A 16,873-nucleotide genomic window follows, 5' to 3' on the forward strand; every position below is an offset into this window, starting at 1 on the left:
GTTTCTTTCTCCTTCTTCCTTCTTTCTTTTTTCTTTTTTTTTTTCCTTTTTTTTTTTACTAACACCTACAAATTAAAATTTGTTTGATACTTTTTGCAGGGTCAAGATCAGGAGAGCATCGATGCGCAAGTGGTAAAACAAGCAGTGTTGCAAGCAATCAATAACATGAATTAAAGATCAACACAAAAATGCGGAAAGAAAAAAAATAATGTAGCCCTTTTGTTTTGTCCCACTCCTTTTCTATAATCTCGTTTTAAATGTAAAACTTACGTATCCAAGTGAAAGAATCTAATAAGTGATAGTAATATTATATGTTTTATTAAAAAAGAAATGAGGAAGTATATGGAGTCAATATATGTGCCGCATAATGCATACAATAGGGTTAATTTCAAATTAAAATTAAATTAATATCAGATGTTTATTATTCTTGATATTCGGATGGTTATTTTAGATAGTATAAATGTATTGTGTTTGATAAATTAGTAGTATTTTACTATGAATGTTCAAATTTGTACGATAGCAGATGGTTACTTCTTGTATTAAAAAGATTCAGCCTATTGTGCACATTGTATACTTATTCCATTGGCTCCTTATTCCCTAGCGGGATTCAAAAGAAATAAGAATATTCTATGCTAAAATGTAAAATGCCTCTTCAATAGTATTAGCCCTCACGTTACATGTGACATTGCTTCATTATATGAAGAATTGATTTGTCCGGTTTTTCATGTTTGGTGAAACTATAGGTAATCAATATTGCGTAACGGTAGGTGTAGAAAATGGATTTACTAGAATTAGGAAATTAAAAATAAAAAAACCATCTGATAGAAAAGAAAATGATTCAAGAAGAAGAAATGTCTTAAGGCATTTCACAATTCACATATTCACTTTCCTAATATTACAATACAAATTTTTTATTTATTCTACATAGTTTTAATAATATCTATTATCTAATTCTATCTATAGTAGTTTGATCAGCTATTACTTGGACGATATCACTACAGGAAAAACATAAATTACCGTCGAATTTATTTCAAATTTTGTATGTAAATATAATGGAAGATATTATTACTGTTAAATTTAATGATAAAGAAACTATTCATGGAAATACGTTTGTGAAGTTTATTCAATATGAGTTGATTAAATTGATACAACAAAAAGTTTAAGACAAATTTTACAGCAAAATGTTAAGCTTGCTGAGATATGAGTGCAGAAAAGTAAGAAGTGATTTTGAGTAATGTTTTATGATTAGAATTAATAGAAATGAATTATATTTATTGACTACACCATAAATTTTTTATATATATAGCTATAAAACTAACTACTTTCTATTATTTAAACAAAATACTAACTAATCAAACTCTCTCCTATTTGCTTGTTGTACACATTTCATAATTTTTACTGATTGTTGATTTTTTTCTTTATTTTCTTCACCTTCTCTCTTTACATAATTATTCTTCCAAGCTATAAGATTTGATCCAAGATAGACACAGTACCCTGTGATAGACTTTCTAGCATCAACATCAGCTCTCCAATTTGCATTTGAAAAGGAAAGTAACCTCAAGTCAGTGTTTTTAGAAAATAACAACTACTGATCTATTGTACCTTTAATGTATCTTAGAATTCTCTTGATTGTTTTTCATTAGTTGACAGTTGGAGAATGCATAAATTGACAAACTTTGTGTACTGAATAGGTGATATCTGATCTGGTCAGAGTAAGATATTGAAGAGCTCTCGTAATAGACTTATACAATTTTGGGTCATCAAACTGTTCTGAATCATTAATATGTAATTTTGTAGATGTAACCATCGGAGTTAGTACAGTATTCGATGTTGACACCTTTGCTTTTCTAACAAATCCTTGATGCACTTTCTTTGATGAAGAAAAATCTGATTGTCACCATGGTATGTAGCCTCCAATCCAAGAAAATAGTTAAATTTTTCTAAATCTTTAAGAGAAAAAAATGTATTGAGCTGTTGAATTAGAGTCTGCAATTCATGTGGATTATCTCCTGTGAGTAAAATATCATCTACATATGCTAGAAGAAGAGTAATAGAAATTTCAGTTTTTCTAAAGAGCCTTGTATTCTTGCTCTAGCATGAGTCCAGTGAGGATGCTTGAGAGCTTCAGTAGCATTCTTAGGTATATGATATAGTAATTCAGGATCATCATTAACATCAGTAACCACAGTTAGTGCAGAGTTTGCAGGTTTAATTGATTTAGATCTGGTAATGATTTTATGTGTATTAGTTGGAAGAGGGGGTAGGGTTGGAAGTGGGGGAGGTTGCGTTGGTATAATTTGGGAAGGTGGTGACACTGGTAGTTGAATTTCTATGATGCTGTTTTAAAGAATTGATAGGTATTGTTTCTGATGTAGTATGTACTATAGGTGTTGATTTTAAAGATGAGGCTTGTGTCATGTGTGTGGATGAGGATAATATATGAGGGTCAGAAGATGGGAGTTGAGGTTGTTTAATATGGAGGTGATCAATAGAATTAGTGTTAAAAGAAATATTTATGACCTGCACAGAATCATTATTAGTAGCATTTGTTTGAGAAGTATTCTGGTTAGTAGGGAACATGATAGAATATGGAAACTTCCTTTCATCAAAGAGAACATGCCTACATATATAATTGATCATTTGAAGATAAACACTTATACCCTCTATGTTGACTATCATACCCCAAAAATAGACATAATTTGTTATATGATCAGAGGTACGGATAAAAAGCACAATCAAATACTTTGAGAGTTGTATAATCTAGTTCTTTATTATGCAAAGCCTCAAATGATGAAGAATTGTTCAAGAGAGGAGTTGGTAATCTGTTAATAAGATGTACAACAGTAATAAAGGCATATTCCCAAAATTTTAAAGGTAAACCAGTTGTGGCCAAAAGAGATAATCTAATTTCTGTGATATGCTTATGTTTTCTTTCAACACTACTCTGCTGTTGGTGTGTGTAAGGACAAGCTAGTCTATGTGAAATGCAACAATCCAAGAGAAAAGATCTAAAAGTATTTGATAAAAACTCAGAACCATGATCAGTTTGTATAGATTTTGTTATACATCCAGTTTGATTTTCTAGTAGTTTCTTGTAACATTTGAAATGCAACAAGACTCTCGGATTTATTAATAAGCAAGAAGCCATGTCTATAATGAAAGATCTTGCAACTTTCATTCTTTATAATCTTCAGATTCAATCTTTCCTGGTTTAGTGGCATCAGTAGAATCAGTGAATTGTCTAAGAACTTTATCCTTGTGAAAATGATCTCCAAGATTTTGAGATTCAACTGTAATGGTGGCTGAATGACGCCATGTGATGAAATTATTTGCATCCAATTTATCTGTGATTACTGAAAGATAGTACTTGGAAATTATTTGCATCCAATTTTTTTCATACCCGCTTAAATATATTATATGCTCATAACCTTGAGTTCGATTTTTTTTTAAAAAAATTCACTATTATACAAATCATAAAATAAATAGTAATTACATTAAAACGATAAATTAAAATGTCAATAATACAAATTAAACTGTATGTATGAAATAAAAAAAAAAGGTGTTAACTTAAACAATAGCGCACTAAACAATAAAACAAAAGTTTACTATGGGTCCCTAGGAACAATACATCCCTCACATTATTACAATAATGAAGAAACGCAAATAATTAACTAGACTTACAACTATTTCATTGATATATACAGAGAATAAATTACTAAATATATCAATAATCACACACATGACACTCTGTTGTTATTGTTGTTGTTTATCTTTTTTTGGACATTATTCCACTCTGTAGGTTTTGTCACAAGTTACATTGTGTATCTGGATTTGTTTCTTTTTTGTTTTTGTCTAGTAATGTTTATTTTGCTCATGTCACTTGTCCCATTTGTTTTGGGTTAGTGTCTAGTATCTTATATATATTTTGGGCTTTGAGCCCTGTAGTACAAAATCATAACAAAACCTTGGTGACTTGGTGTTGCTCACTGATGAGTGAGTTCGTGCTTAATTGATTGAGATAAAAGAGAAAAAAAATTTTTTTTTTAGGTAAACTATTATTTTGAGCGATAATGTTTGGGTTAAATTTAATTTAGTATTTAATGTTTCAAATGTCTTATTTTAGTTCCAAAAAATTTTAAACGGGTTTAATATTATGTCAATATTAAATATGGCACAAACAATTAATATATTGAAAATGTAATAACATTCAATTTTAGTACGTAAATAAAATTGATTTTTCAATAATCACTAATATAAATATTTCTTTTTTAGATATTTGAAGTGTTGATGATTAATTGATATGGTTTGAGATTTTATACGAAAAGGAGAATAAAAAGAGAAGGTGTTACAAGATAGTTTTGATTATGTTTCTCTAATACATGAAAATAATAAGATATGACTTAATTGAAAATGTTGTTAAAGTTCACGTCACCCACTCTATTAATTATTTATACCAAATTTAAAAGTGTGGGATAACATTAAATTTGTTTAAACTTTTTGAAATTAAAATAAAATGATTGAAATATTAGAAATTAAATTAAAATTTAGTCCAATCGAAAATAAGTGTACTGGATTTATTGAGAGAGAATTTTTTTTCTCAATTATAATATTTTTTCTTTTTAAAATAACGGTCATTTTTTAATTGTTCAATGAAGCTAAAATATAAAGTGATAGTTATATTGAGAAAAAAAAATATAATCTTTAAACCTTATTTAAGAGAAAAAAGCCTAGCCATGTATATATGTAAAGCAACTTATTAAATTCTTATCTAAACCATTAATAAATTGCGGCCCCATGTTTGTTTAGGTTTCAATAAAATGTCTATTTTACAATTATGGAGCTGCATAGATTTGTCGGCTAGGTTGAGATTTAGGAAGCCGTAGAGGTAGTTACCACAGTGATAGAACATACCAGAAATTAGGGAAAATATAAGGAAAATAATTATTACAGAACTTCCTACCTAACAATTACTGTTTTACAAATCTTCACTTGTAATAATAGGGAGGTCACAATGTCACATTATATGTCATGTGAGTTTTTGTTAACAACTGTGTTAAGGATATTTATCAACTAGTATGTAATATTTTATTAGAATTTAATTTTAATATAATTTCCATTATAAAAACATTAGTTTGGTTTTATATTATGAATCCTTTAAAATACTAAGATCCCTTAATTCCCTTCTAAGAATGTGGCTGATGGCTCACATTTTCATGAAATTATAAATTCCACCATTTTGTAACTCATGTCATGCATATCTGAATTTATGCATGTAAATATATTTATTATCATGTCTTTTGTTTTGTTGGTTAATATTATATTTAATGTATGATATTCTAATACATGTATTCAATTATTTAATATGCAAGATAATCATTTTTTTGTTATAGTTTCACTTTTTCAGTTGTTAATTTACTAATAATGTTATTGTTCATATTCTGACTCAAGAACATAAGTCAGGCCCAGTAAAGCGAAAAGGTCCAACAAAGAGAATGGATCTTATCGCACACATGACTTCTTTAACGAGGTCGGATTCGACGAAAACGGGGAGCTCATGCTTACTCACGAAAGTAACTACTTCCCCGAATCTTTCACCTATTTTTAGAAGAGAAATCTCAACAACCCTAAGATAAAGAGGCGGTTATCCACCATAAGAAGTGGAACTACTTCAACGGTGGTTATTAGCTCATCTCCTATAAATACTCTGACACACTCAGGTATATTTATGTCCCAATATACTTAAACCTACTTAACCCCTTGCTGACTTAGGCATTGGAGTGTCTTGCAGGTACCACCCCCCATCCTTTCAAACACACAACTCGGACGGCGGCTCCCTGACGTAGGACAAGTCAAAGACCACCTTCCTTGAATGCTTGGGCCTTACAAATAAGCTCAATCATCATCCGGTTTTAGGTAATCCTCGGAACATTGGCGCCGTTACCAGAGACCTGAGATCTAGCACTACATAGCAGACGATCAGTATGAAGACGAATGTACAACATCTGAGTCAGATCAAGAATACTAAGACATGATCAACAACGATCAAGCACTAGCAATACCTCCTCTAATTATGCAGGAACCACATGGTGAAGGTCCTTCTGGCGACCAACATCAAAGAAGAATCCCCTCCGAGGTTCGTTTCCCTGAAAGGGAAGAATAACCTCATAGCACCGACCTCATGGGATTGCTGCATGGACATCAGGGTCGACTTGAGCAACTAGAGCAGGAATTAGAGCGATAGCGCGAGGCAGAAAGGAGCCTAAGGAAGGAGATCAGACGGCGGAAAGAGCTGGAGGAGAAGCTCTCAAAGTTAGAATCTAACTTTCGGAGCAAGGATTCCCGCACAACTCGGGAAGATATCCCACTTGGGGGAGAGGATCCTTTCACTAAGGATATCATGCGGGCTAAAGTTCCCAGAAACTTTAAGAGCCCTGACATGAATCTATATGATGGGACAACCAACCCAAAGCATCACCTCAGCTACTTCAAAAGTCGGATGTACTTGGCTGATGCATCAGATGCTACTCACTGCAAGGCCTTCCTGACGACCTTGACAAAAGCGGCCATGAAGTGGTTTGATAGCCTACCCCCCAGGTCGGTTACCAGCTTCGACGACCTTACGCGCAAGTTCCTCACACGGTTTTCAATTCAGAAAGATAAGGTTAAGCATGCACCCAGCCTACTCGGGGTCAAACAAGAGGTCGGGGAGCCCCTGAGAGACTACATGGAGAGGTTCAACAAAACATGCTTGGAAATTCAAAACCTGCCTACTGAGGCGGTAATAATGGGACTGGTCAATGGTCTCCGAGAAGGACCATTTTCCCAGTCCATCTTGAAAAGGCACTTGACTTCTTTGAACGATGTACAAGAGCGAGCTGAAAAGTATATCAACATGGAAGAAAATGTCAAGTTATGATAGCCGAGTTGGCGACTAGGGCACCCTCACCAGCCAAAGGAAAAACAGAAGGAGCCCAAGAAAAAAGAAGAAGTCGGACCCGAGAAGCCCAGAAGGTACCACAATTATACTCCGTTACGAGTTTCTCTCGTTGACGTTTACAGGAAAATTTGTCACACCGAGAGGCTCCCTCCCCCGCGTCTGATAAAAAACAAAAAGGGTGGAAGCCGTAACGAGTATTGTGAGTACCACAACCTGTACAGACATTCAACAAATGATTGTTACGACCTAAAAAATGTGATAGAAAATTTGGCTAGGGAAGGTCGGTTGGACAGATATCTCATGGAAAGGTCGGACAATCACAAAAAAAGGAAAAGAGACGACGAAGACCTTGACCGGAGAGGTCCACCCCCGCAGACTCCAGAACGACACGTTCACATGATAACGGGAGGATTCGCTGGAGGGGGGCTGACCAAGTCATCTCGGAAGAGACATTTAAAAGATGTCTACCAAGTCGGGAATGATAGACCCGACCTCCCGACAATCTCCTTCACCAGAGAGGATGGATAGGGCATTGTACCCAGACACGAAGACCCGGTAGTAATTACCATGATTCTCTCCAACGCTCACTTGCACAGAACCTGGTAGACCAAGGCAGCTCAGCCGATATACTGTTTAAGACAGCATTTGATAAGCTGGAGTTGGACGAGAAGGATTTAAAAGCCTATCCAGATACTCTCTTCGAATTAGGAAATGCTCCCATCAAACCATTGGGCTTCATCTCCCTATATACAACTTTTGGAAAAGGACCGAAGTCCAAATCCTTAAATATCGATTTCATCGTCGTCGATGTAACTTCAGCCTATAACGCCCTGATTGGTAGGACAACCCTAAACTGGTTGGGAGCAGTCGTCTCTACTCCCCACCTTTGCATGAAATTCCCAACACAGGAAGGGATCGCTACCATCAAAGGAGATCAAAAGTTAGCAAAAAAATGCTATCACGAAAACTTGAACCTATGAGGCAAAGGTAAAGAGGTCAATGCCATTTAACTCGGAGGAGCCCGAAGAAGAGAAGAGCTACGATCACAACCCAAAGGGAAGACATAAGAGGTCCAAATCGGGGAAGAAGTCAGAAAGAATACCAACATCGGAGCTAATGTGAAAACGGGATTGAAGACCGATCTCATAAAACTCCTATAAGATAACTCCGACCTCTTCGCCTGTAAAGCCTCCGATATGCCTGGAATAGACCCCGAGCTCATGAAGCACAAGCTAGCTGTCTATTCTGGGTCCCGACTTGTTCAACAAAGGCGTCGAAAGCTCAGACCCGAACGAGCCCAGGTGGTCGAAGAACAAGTTCAAGCTCTCCTAGAAGCCGTATTCATAAGGGAAGTTAAGTACTCGACATGGTTAGCGAACGTGGTACTGGTGAAAAAGCAAAATGGGAAGTAGATGATGTGTGTCGATTACACCGATCTTAACAAAGCATGTCCCAAGGACTCGTATCCCCTGCCCAACATTGATTTTTTATTGGATTCTTCCTTAGGATACTAGTACCTGTCATTCATGGATGCGTACTCGGGATATAATCAAATCCCGATGTATAGGTCAGACCAGAAAAAGATATCGTTTATCACACCCAAAGCAAACTACTACTACATAGTTATGCAGTTTAGATTAAAGAACGCAGGGGCCACATATCAAAAGCTGATGAACAAGATGTTCGCACCCCATCTCGAAAGCTTAATGGAAGTCTATGTGGACGATATGTTAGTAAAAACCACAGATGAGACCTGCCTCCTAGCCGACCTCTCACAAATCTTCAACAACATAAGAAGACATCCCACCAAATGTACTTTCGCAGTGGAGGCAGGAAAATTCCTGGGTTTTATGCTCACACAAAGGGGGATTGAGGCTAACCCTTACAAGTGTAGAGCTATCTTATAAATGAGAAGCCCAACCTGCGTAAAAGAAGTCCAACAGTTGAACGGTCGACTTGCAGCTCTATCTAGATTTTTGGGAGGATTGGCCCTAAGATCCTTGCCACTTTTTTCTCTACTAAGAAAATGGTGCCAATTTGAATGGACCCTTGAGTGTGAAGAAGTTTTCTAAGAATTCAAGAAGTTCTTGAGTCAGCCACCAATCCTTACCCAGCCTAAAGCAGGAGAGGACCTCGTGCTATACCTAGCTGTCGCTGAGAAAGTAGTAGCATTAGCCTTAGTTTGAGAAGATGAGGTCGAACAACATCCAGTTTATTTCACCAGCAAAGTCTTACAAGGACCCGAATTAAGGTATCAAAAGATAGAAAAATTTGCATATGTCTTAATTCTGGCGTCCAGAAGACTCCGACCTTACTTTCAGGCTCACACCATAAGAGTCCGAAAGAACTAGCCCATGAAACAAATCCTTCAAAAAACAGACATCGCAGGTCGTATGGTTCAATGGGCTATAGAGCTATCCAAATTCGACTTGAAATACAAACTCGGATAGCGATTAAAACCCACTGCCTTACTGACTTCTTGGCAGAATACACAGGTGACAAAAGTGAAGCCTCTACGACCTGGATCCTTTATGTGGTTGGATCCTCTAATAAAGTCAGAAGCGGCGCTGGCATCATCTTAGTGAATGACGATGGGACTCAAATAGAAGTCTCCTTGAAGTTCGAATTCCCTGCTTCCAAAAACCATGCTGAATATGAGGCCTTAATCACAGGGTTGAAACTCGCCAAAGAAGTTGGTGCGACCAAGGTAGTAGTCTTTAGTGACTCCCAGGTAGTAACTTCTAAGATCAATGGAGAGTACCAGGCAAAGGATCCTAATATGAAAAGGTACTTGGAGAAAACACTTGAGCATCTTAGGCAATTTCAAGAAACCAAGGTTAGGCACATAACTTGGGAACTCAACAGCAGAGCCGAGGCCCTCTCCAAGCTAGCAAGTACCAAACCTGGAGAAAATAAAAGAAGTTTGATACAAAATACTCTCCATGATCAAAAGGAAGCCAAGAAACTTAAGGAAGCACAAAACTACACTTTGGTACAAAACTTTCCTTATAAAAGAGGGATATCTATGCCATTGTTAAAGTGCGTTCCGACTTCCAAGATAGAGGAAGTCTTGGAAGAAGTGCACAACGGCATTTGTGGGAATCATCTCGAAGCAAGGTCTTTAGCCAGGAAGGTGATCCGAGCTGAGTTTTTCTGGCCGACCTTACAAAAGGACGCCACTGACTTCGTGAAAAGTTTCAACCTTGTCAGATGCATGAGAACTTCCACGTCATTCCCCCGAAGAGCTCATTAGCGTGACCTCTCCCTGGCCTTTTGCGAAATGGGGATTGGACCTACTCGGACCCTTTTCCCAAGCTCCTGGGCAGGTCAAATACCTGATTGTGGGAGTGGAATACTTCACCAAGTTGATAGAAGTGGAGCCGCTGACTACCATGTCAACTCAAAGAAGTCGGAGGTTCCTGTACAAGAATATCATTACCCGATTTGGAGTCCCTCACTCCATTACCACAGATAATGGTACACAGTTCACTGACACAACATTCAAAAATCTGGTGGCCAGTATGAAGATCAAGCATCAATTCACATCAGTAGAGTATCCTCAAGCCAATAGGCAAGCTGAATCCGCCAATAAAGTTATATTAGCAGGGTTAAAAAAGAGGTTGCAGGAGGCGAAGGGAGCTTTGATACACCCCATTTTTAGGGTTTATCTTGTGCTTAATTTAGGGAATTTTATCACCTTTTTCTCACATTTATTCAATGAAATGGCATGGTTTCATGATTGTCTCCTAATTTATGCTTAAGTGTAAAAACATGCTTTTTAGACCTTTAATTAGCTAAATTTAATTTACGTTTAATTCCACTAGATGCCTTGATATGTTTGTTAGTGAATTCAGGTTGAAAAGGCTAGGAATGGATCAAGGGATTGAAGAGGAAAGCATGCAAAATGGAGAACACGTGAAAAATCAAGGATTTAGGATGCTAAGATCGGCGAGCACGCGCAGCAGATGCGCACGTGTGGAATGTGAAGTTGAATGGCGACGCATACGTGTGATATGACGCGTACGCGTGGATAGAAAATTGTCAAGTGACGCTTACGCGTGACCCATGCGTATGCGTCGGTGCTCGCACGTGACCCACTTAAAGTGAATCTGCTGGGGGCGATTTCTGGGCTTCCCAGGCCCAGATCCAACTCAATTCTGAGGCTATTAGAGGCATAATTCAAAAAGGGATCAACACATTAGCACATAGTTTAGTTTTGATCATGCTTTAGTTAGTTTCTAGAGAGAGAAGCTCTCTCCTCTCTCTAAATTAGGGTTCTTAGTTTAGATCTAGATCTACTTCTTCTTTTGTCTTAATTTTCCTTTTTCATCTTTAATTGTTCTCTTGTAGTTGTAGCATTCTACTTCTCTTGTAGTTCCTTTGTATTGTTAGTTGTAGTTTATGAATTCTTTTGTAGATCTCCTTTTCCTTTCAATGCGATTTATGATTTCCTTGTCTTTTATGTTTGCTTTAGTCTTCTATTGTTGATCTCTTGCTTTGATTAGTTGTAGTTCCTTTAATTCTTGCAATTCATGTTGTTTACCTTTATTGCATTTTATGTGTTTGATGAAATGCTTCTTTTAGTTATGAGTTAGATCTTTCTTCTCTTGGCTTTGGTTGAGTAATTGGTGACTCTTGAGTTATCAAACTCTTTTGTTGATTGATAATTAGAAGTTGCTAATTGACTTGAATGCTACTAAAGCTAGTCTTTCATTATGATTTGACTAGGACTTGTGGACTCAAGTTGATTATATCCACTTGACTTTCCTTCATAGTTAGAGGTTAACTAAGTAGAGCAATGGACAATTCTCATCACAATTGATGATGATAATAAGGATAGGACTTCCAATTCTCATTACTTGCCAAGAGCTTTGTTAGTTGTTAGTTTATTTTCTTTGCCATTTACATTCCTTGTTTCTTATCTCAAAAACCCCAAAACATACTTCATAGCCAATAACAAGAACACTTTATTGCAATTCCTAGGGAGAACAACCCAAGGTTTGAATACTTCAGTTTATCTTTATTGGGGTTTGTTTTAGTGACAACCAAAATTTTGATTGAAGGAATTGTTTGTTGGTTTAGAACTATACTTGCAACTAGATTACATTTGTGAAATTTTAAACCATACACACAATTTTCGTTCATCAAGCTTGGGTTGAAGAGCTCCCTCAGGTACTATGGGCTTATAAAACATCACCTCACTCCACGACTAGAGAAACACCCTTCCGACTTTCATATGGAATAGGAGCCATGATCCTAGTAGAGAATAATGAGCAAAGTCCAAGGGTGAAATTTTATGATGAAATCGGAAACGTTCAAGCCCAAAAAGAAGAACTCGAATTACTTCCAGAAGTCTGAGAACAAGCACAAATAAGACAAGCAGTGTTAAAGCAAAGGATGGCAAGTAGATACAATAAAAAAGTCATTCGAAGAAGTTTCACCACAAACGACTTAGTCCTGATACAAAATGACATCAGAGTGAACAAGTCGGGAGAAAGAAAGCTTGCTGAAAACTGGAAAGGACCTTTCAAGATAACTAAAGTCTTGGGAAAAGGTTACTACAAGGTATCCGACCTGAATGGAGCTGAGCTCACCAGGTCCTGGCATGCTTGCAATTTAAAGAGATATTATACCTAGAAGCGTGCCCCGTTCCTTGATGTACTATTTTTCCCGGCTTCACAGTTTTTTCCCGAGAAGGGTTTTCCTGAAGGGGTTTTAACGAGGCATCAAAACGGAGGCTAGGGGCATGAATTGTATTCCCTTAGTAGCCAAAGCATCTTTGTAAAGTCATGTTTCACTAATGGCAATATTTCTTTTTCTTAAGTTTCATTATTATTTCTTCGACACGCATTGACTTAAACTCGAAAAAAAGCAAAAATTTGCTACCCAACCTATGTGGTCGACAAGATGAAGTGACGAGGCATAAGTTGGTGTAAAGAGGGTATAAAAGACGATCATATAAAACTCGAAAGTAAGCGACCTACAAGTCGGTAAACGCCCGAGCAAATCAAAATGCATCGCAAAAATAGCCTAAGTTATGAAAGATTCAATAACAAAACAAGTTGAACGTTCGTGCTAAGTAATGGAAGAATTCACCTCGTCAAGTCCTAAAGATCTAGGATACTCAACGAAGGCTGGCGTCAAAAGGCTCACAAACAGTTTAAATAGAAGATATATCAGTTTTTATAAGCTTATTAACATCCTAAGAATAAAGGATAAAATGCTAAAAGGCTTTGTGAAAAGCCTCATCAACAGCCACCAAAATAGCTCGACGGTAGCTAAAAGATCTTTTTTTAAAACACCTACAAGCCGAAGGATAGTTGAAAAATCCTATAAAAAAGGATCAGCATTCATAGTAGCAGTTGTTAAAGATCCCTTCCAAAGGATTAGAGTCAGAAATAAACAAACCAACAACATTCAAAATATATATAAAAGTGTTCATAAAAAAGGGTCCCACAAACCGGGCCTTTATAAAAAACTAAATAGGGCCAATAAGAGGGTTTTGGTCATCAACTGAAGAAGAGGTCGGATCAGCAGCAGAAGTCGGAAGGGTCGGGAGAATCTCTTCGGAAGGAACAACCTTGGGCAGACTCAAAGAACTCGGAGGGACTTCCGAGGAGGTGGCAATTTCTCGGGGAGGAGATTCCACCAAGTGTTGCCCAGCAGTTTTCAGCTCCGAGTCGGTAGGAGGCCGAGGAGGAAAGACCATCTCCCCATCAATCACAACCTTATCAGGATGAAGGGGAGACAAGTCAAGGTCTGGAGCAAGAACCCGAACCTAGTCCTTCAACACTCTAAACACCTCCTCCAACCCTTCCACAACCGATTCCTCCAAATCTATGTAACTCTCCCTAAGTTGCTCCATTTGCCTCTTCAGCTCCAGATTCTCCCTAAAAACTCTAGCATGATTCTCTTGAGACTTCGTCAGCAACCCCTCAGCCAAAGCACAGGAAGCGGCAGACTCCCTCTCTCTATCCCGAGCTTTGAAGAGCTCAGCCTCCAAATTCATTTTTTTCTCTTCCAACCCCTTCTCAGCCTCTCTAAGAGTGGCCACCTTGGCTTGAAGGGCCTCCAAAAAATACTGTGTAGCATTCAAAGGAGCCTTTTCAAACAACTTAAGAAGGGTAGAGCATACTCGAGCAGTTGGGATCCCCCCTCAAATTAAGACTTTAAGGTGATTTTTTATAGAAGCGTCATCCATAGCAATAAAGCTATGAGGAAGAACGTGCTTCTCGCAAAACTTCACTCAATCGAACCAGCATCATCAATATTAACGATGCTGGATTCCGAAGTATTCCTCTTTTTAGAGGTCGGCTCCAAAAAGGGAGGAACTGGAGGAGTAAGAACTAAAGAAGGAGGTGGAAGAGGAGGAGGAAGAAGAGGGTTTACCGACTTGTTCTGAGAGAAAAACGTCCTTGAATCAGACCTGGTCGGAGAGGACGTATCCGACTTGCTACTCTTCTGCAGCTGAGCAACTCGGGCACGGGCATTTCTCTTCCCCTCCTAGACCTTCTGGTAAGCTTTAGACCCGCTTTTCATTTTTTCTACAAAAGAATAGAAAGGCATAAAAAACAAGTCAGAAAAATGGGTAATTGCCTGGATAGTAACAATAAAGAAGACTACCTAGCTCGATACGGACAAAGCTCGGAGTTTCAAGCAGAAATTTTTCAGTGTCGAGGTTTGGAGCCCATCCCCAAGCCTCTCGAAAGAATTCGACTACAACCTCTTCGACTTCATCCAAATCCACCAAATTATACTTTTCAACTAAGGCTGCCTCTATCCAGTATAGTGGGAAGCGAGGCTCATTACTCTCGTTTAGAAAAAAGGAATGGTGACATTCTACGGCTCAGACTTTGAAAAAGAAATTCTTGAAATCATGGAAGGATTTGTTAGAGATAGAAAAGACTCTCGAACCTTGAATGGCTCGGAAGAAAACCCATTGTTGCTTGTTTTTATTAGAAGTAGCACTGAAAGGCTACGTAAGATGAAACAGAAAGAAAAAATCCGTAAAGAAATCAAAAAACCAAGCTCGTGACTAATAAGTTAGTAGATTTTCATGAAACCCCAAGAATTTGGATGCAATTGGGAAGGAGCAACTCTACAGTAAAAAAGGACTTCAGTTTCAAAATTAGAAAAAGGAAATGTAACTCCAAGTCGGGTGAAAAAAACAATCATACATAAAATTGAAGGGGGATTCAGAATTTACAACTCTGCCAAAGCAGATTCGGTCCTCTGGGTCAGGGGCAACCAACTTGTACTTCACCTTGTCCTCTCCGGAACTAAAGAGCCTATGGTGCTTTCGAAACTCATCCACAAAAATACTATCTACTAAAGGAATTTCGCAAAGAACTGAGGTATCTACCCATCTCAACAAATCCTCAAGAACCCTTGAAGACATTTTGGAAACAGAAGGACGAGACATATAAGATGGTATACCTACATTATACAAAAGAAGAAAAAGAATAATTACAAACAAGTTCGAAACAAGAGGCAGTTTTCTTTAAAAGAGCAACCCACAGCCACAAAGAAATAATCTTTTTAAGAAAAACCGAAGGTCCCTAATACATACAGCACCAAAACGACAACAAAGATATATAAAACCTACATAGAATCTCTCGACAAACACCTAGTCCAGCAAGCAGAGATCACAATAACAGTGGAAACACAGTAAAAAGCATAGCAGTATGAAACTAACCTTTCTTCGGAAAAGAATGGAGGGAGAAGGGTTCTCAACGGAGGAGAAGTGAACGTCTTGAGGTACCAAATGCTGGAAAACGAAAGGGCTAGAGGAAGACGAAGAAGGCGCGAAAGAGAGAAAGAAAGCTCACAGAGGAAGACAAAAAAGAAGAAAGAGAAAAAGGGGAGAAAATATTTATAAGGCACAAGGGGAAAAACCGTAAAAAGCCCAACTTATTAAAAGAGTGTGCCGTTATCAATGTAACTGTTCCCCCACATGTTAATGTGAAAAGTCAACGGACGTGACGGTTGACAACCTGAAATGACGTCGGATTTTTTATTCGAAATCACGTCGGCTTTCCGACTTAAAAGAAGATACCGACCTAAATGTCTCCAACTCCCTCTATGCTTGAATCCGACTCAAAAACAAAGAGATCGGACTCAAGCAGGGGTACTATTCATATCCTGATCCAAGAACATAAGTCAGGCCCAATAAAGTGAAAAGGCCCAATAAAGAGAATGAACCTTATCGCATACCCGACTTCTTTAAGGAGGTCGGATTCGACGAAGACAGATAGCTCATGCTTACCCACGAATATAAAAAATTAATTAATTATACTGCCTAAACTATAGGTAATAATATTAATAATTTTGTAATTTAAATTTACGAATAGTCTCGCCATCCGTAAAATAAAAAGTTTTTTTTTTTTTTCTATAAATAATCCATTATTATCCTCATCAACCTCTCGCTCGCGAGACGATGTATCTAGGTGGTAGTGCCGTAGTGGTGGTGAATGATCGTCTCACTCTTATCCTCATCTATATAATGTTGACATCTTTTGTAGTTTTATATATGTGTTTAATAGATGAATATGAATTATTATATGTTGACTATTTCAAGAGGTGACATGAAGTTTTGTAAAAAACATTGAAAATCAAATATTGTTGAAGGTTAAGTGTAACTTGTGAGATAGAATTTAGAGTAAAATGACAAATATTGTCTGGCGATTTTTTTTTTTTTGATAAATTGGTTTTTTTTAAAATTTATTAATAAAATTTTTTAAAATAACAAATATAAATATATTATTTTTAAATTAGTCTCTTGTAATTAAGATAAAAAATCTTAATTTAAAATAATTTATTTATATTTATTATCTTAAAAATTTTTATTAATATTTTTTTTAAAGATTAATTTATCTAATATATATATATATATTAGAATTCATTTGTTACTTTAATTTATTCAAGAATTTATATATA

The 16,873-nt window shown here is 37.0% G+C and overlaps 1 protein-coding gene across 1 annotated transcript in view; it reads left to right on the forward strand.

Moving 5' to 3' along the window:
- The window catches only part of LOC107628501 (transcription factor SCREAM2), a 2,890-nt gene extending 2,457 nt beyond the window's left edge, over nt 1-433 (forward strand). Inside the window, exon 4 of the mRNA XM_016331148.2 lies at nt 100-433. Coding sequence (XP_016186634.1) covers nt 100-174 — 75 coding nt within the window. The 3' untranslated portion in view covers nt 175-433. The remainder of the gene's footprint in view (nt 1-99) is intronic.

Source organism: Arachis ipaensis, chromosome B02, assembly GCF_000816755.2.
Source record: "Arachis ipaensis cultivar K30076 chromosome B02, Araip1.1, whole genome shotgun sequence".
NCBI lineage: Eukaryota > Viridiplantae > Streptophyta > Magnoliopsida > Fabales > Fabaceae > Arachis > Arachis ipaensis.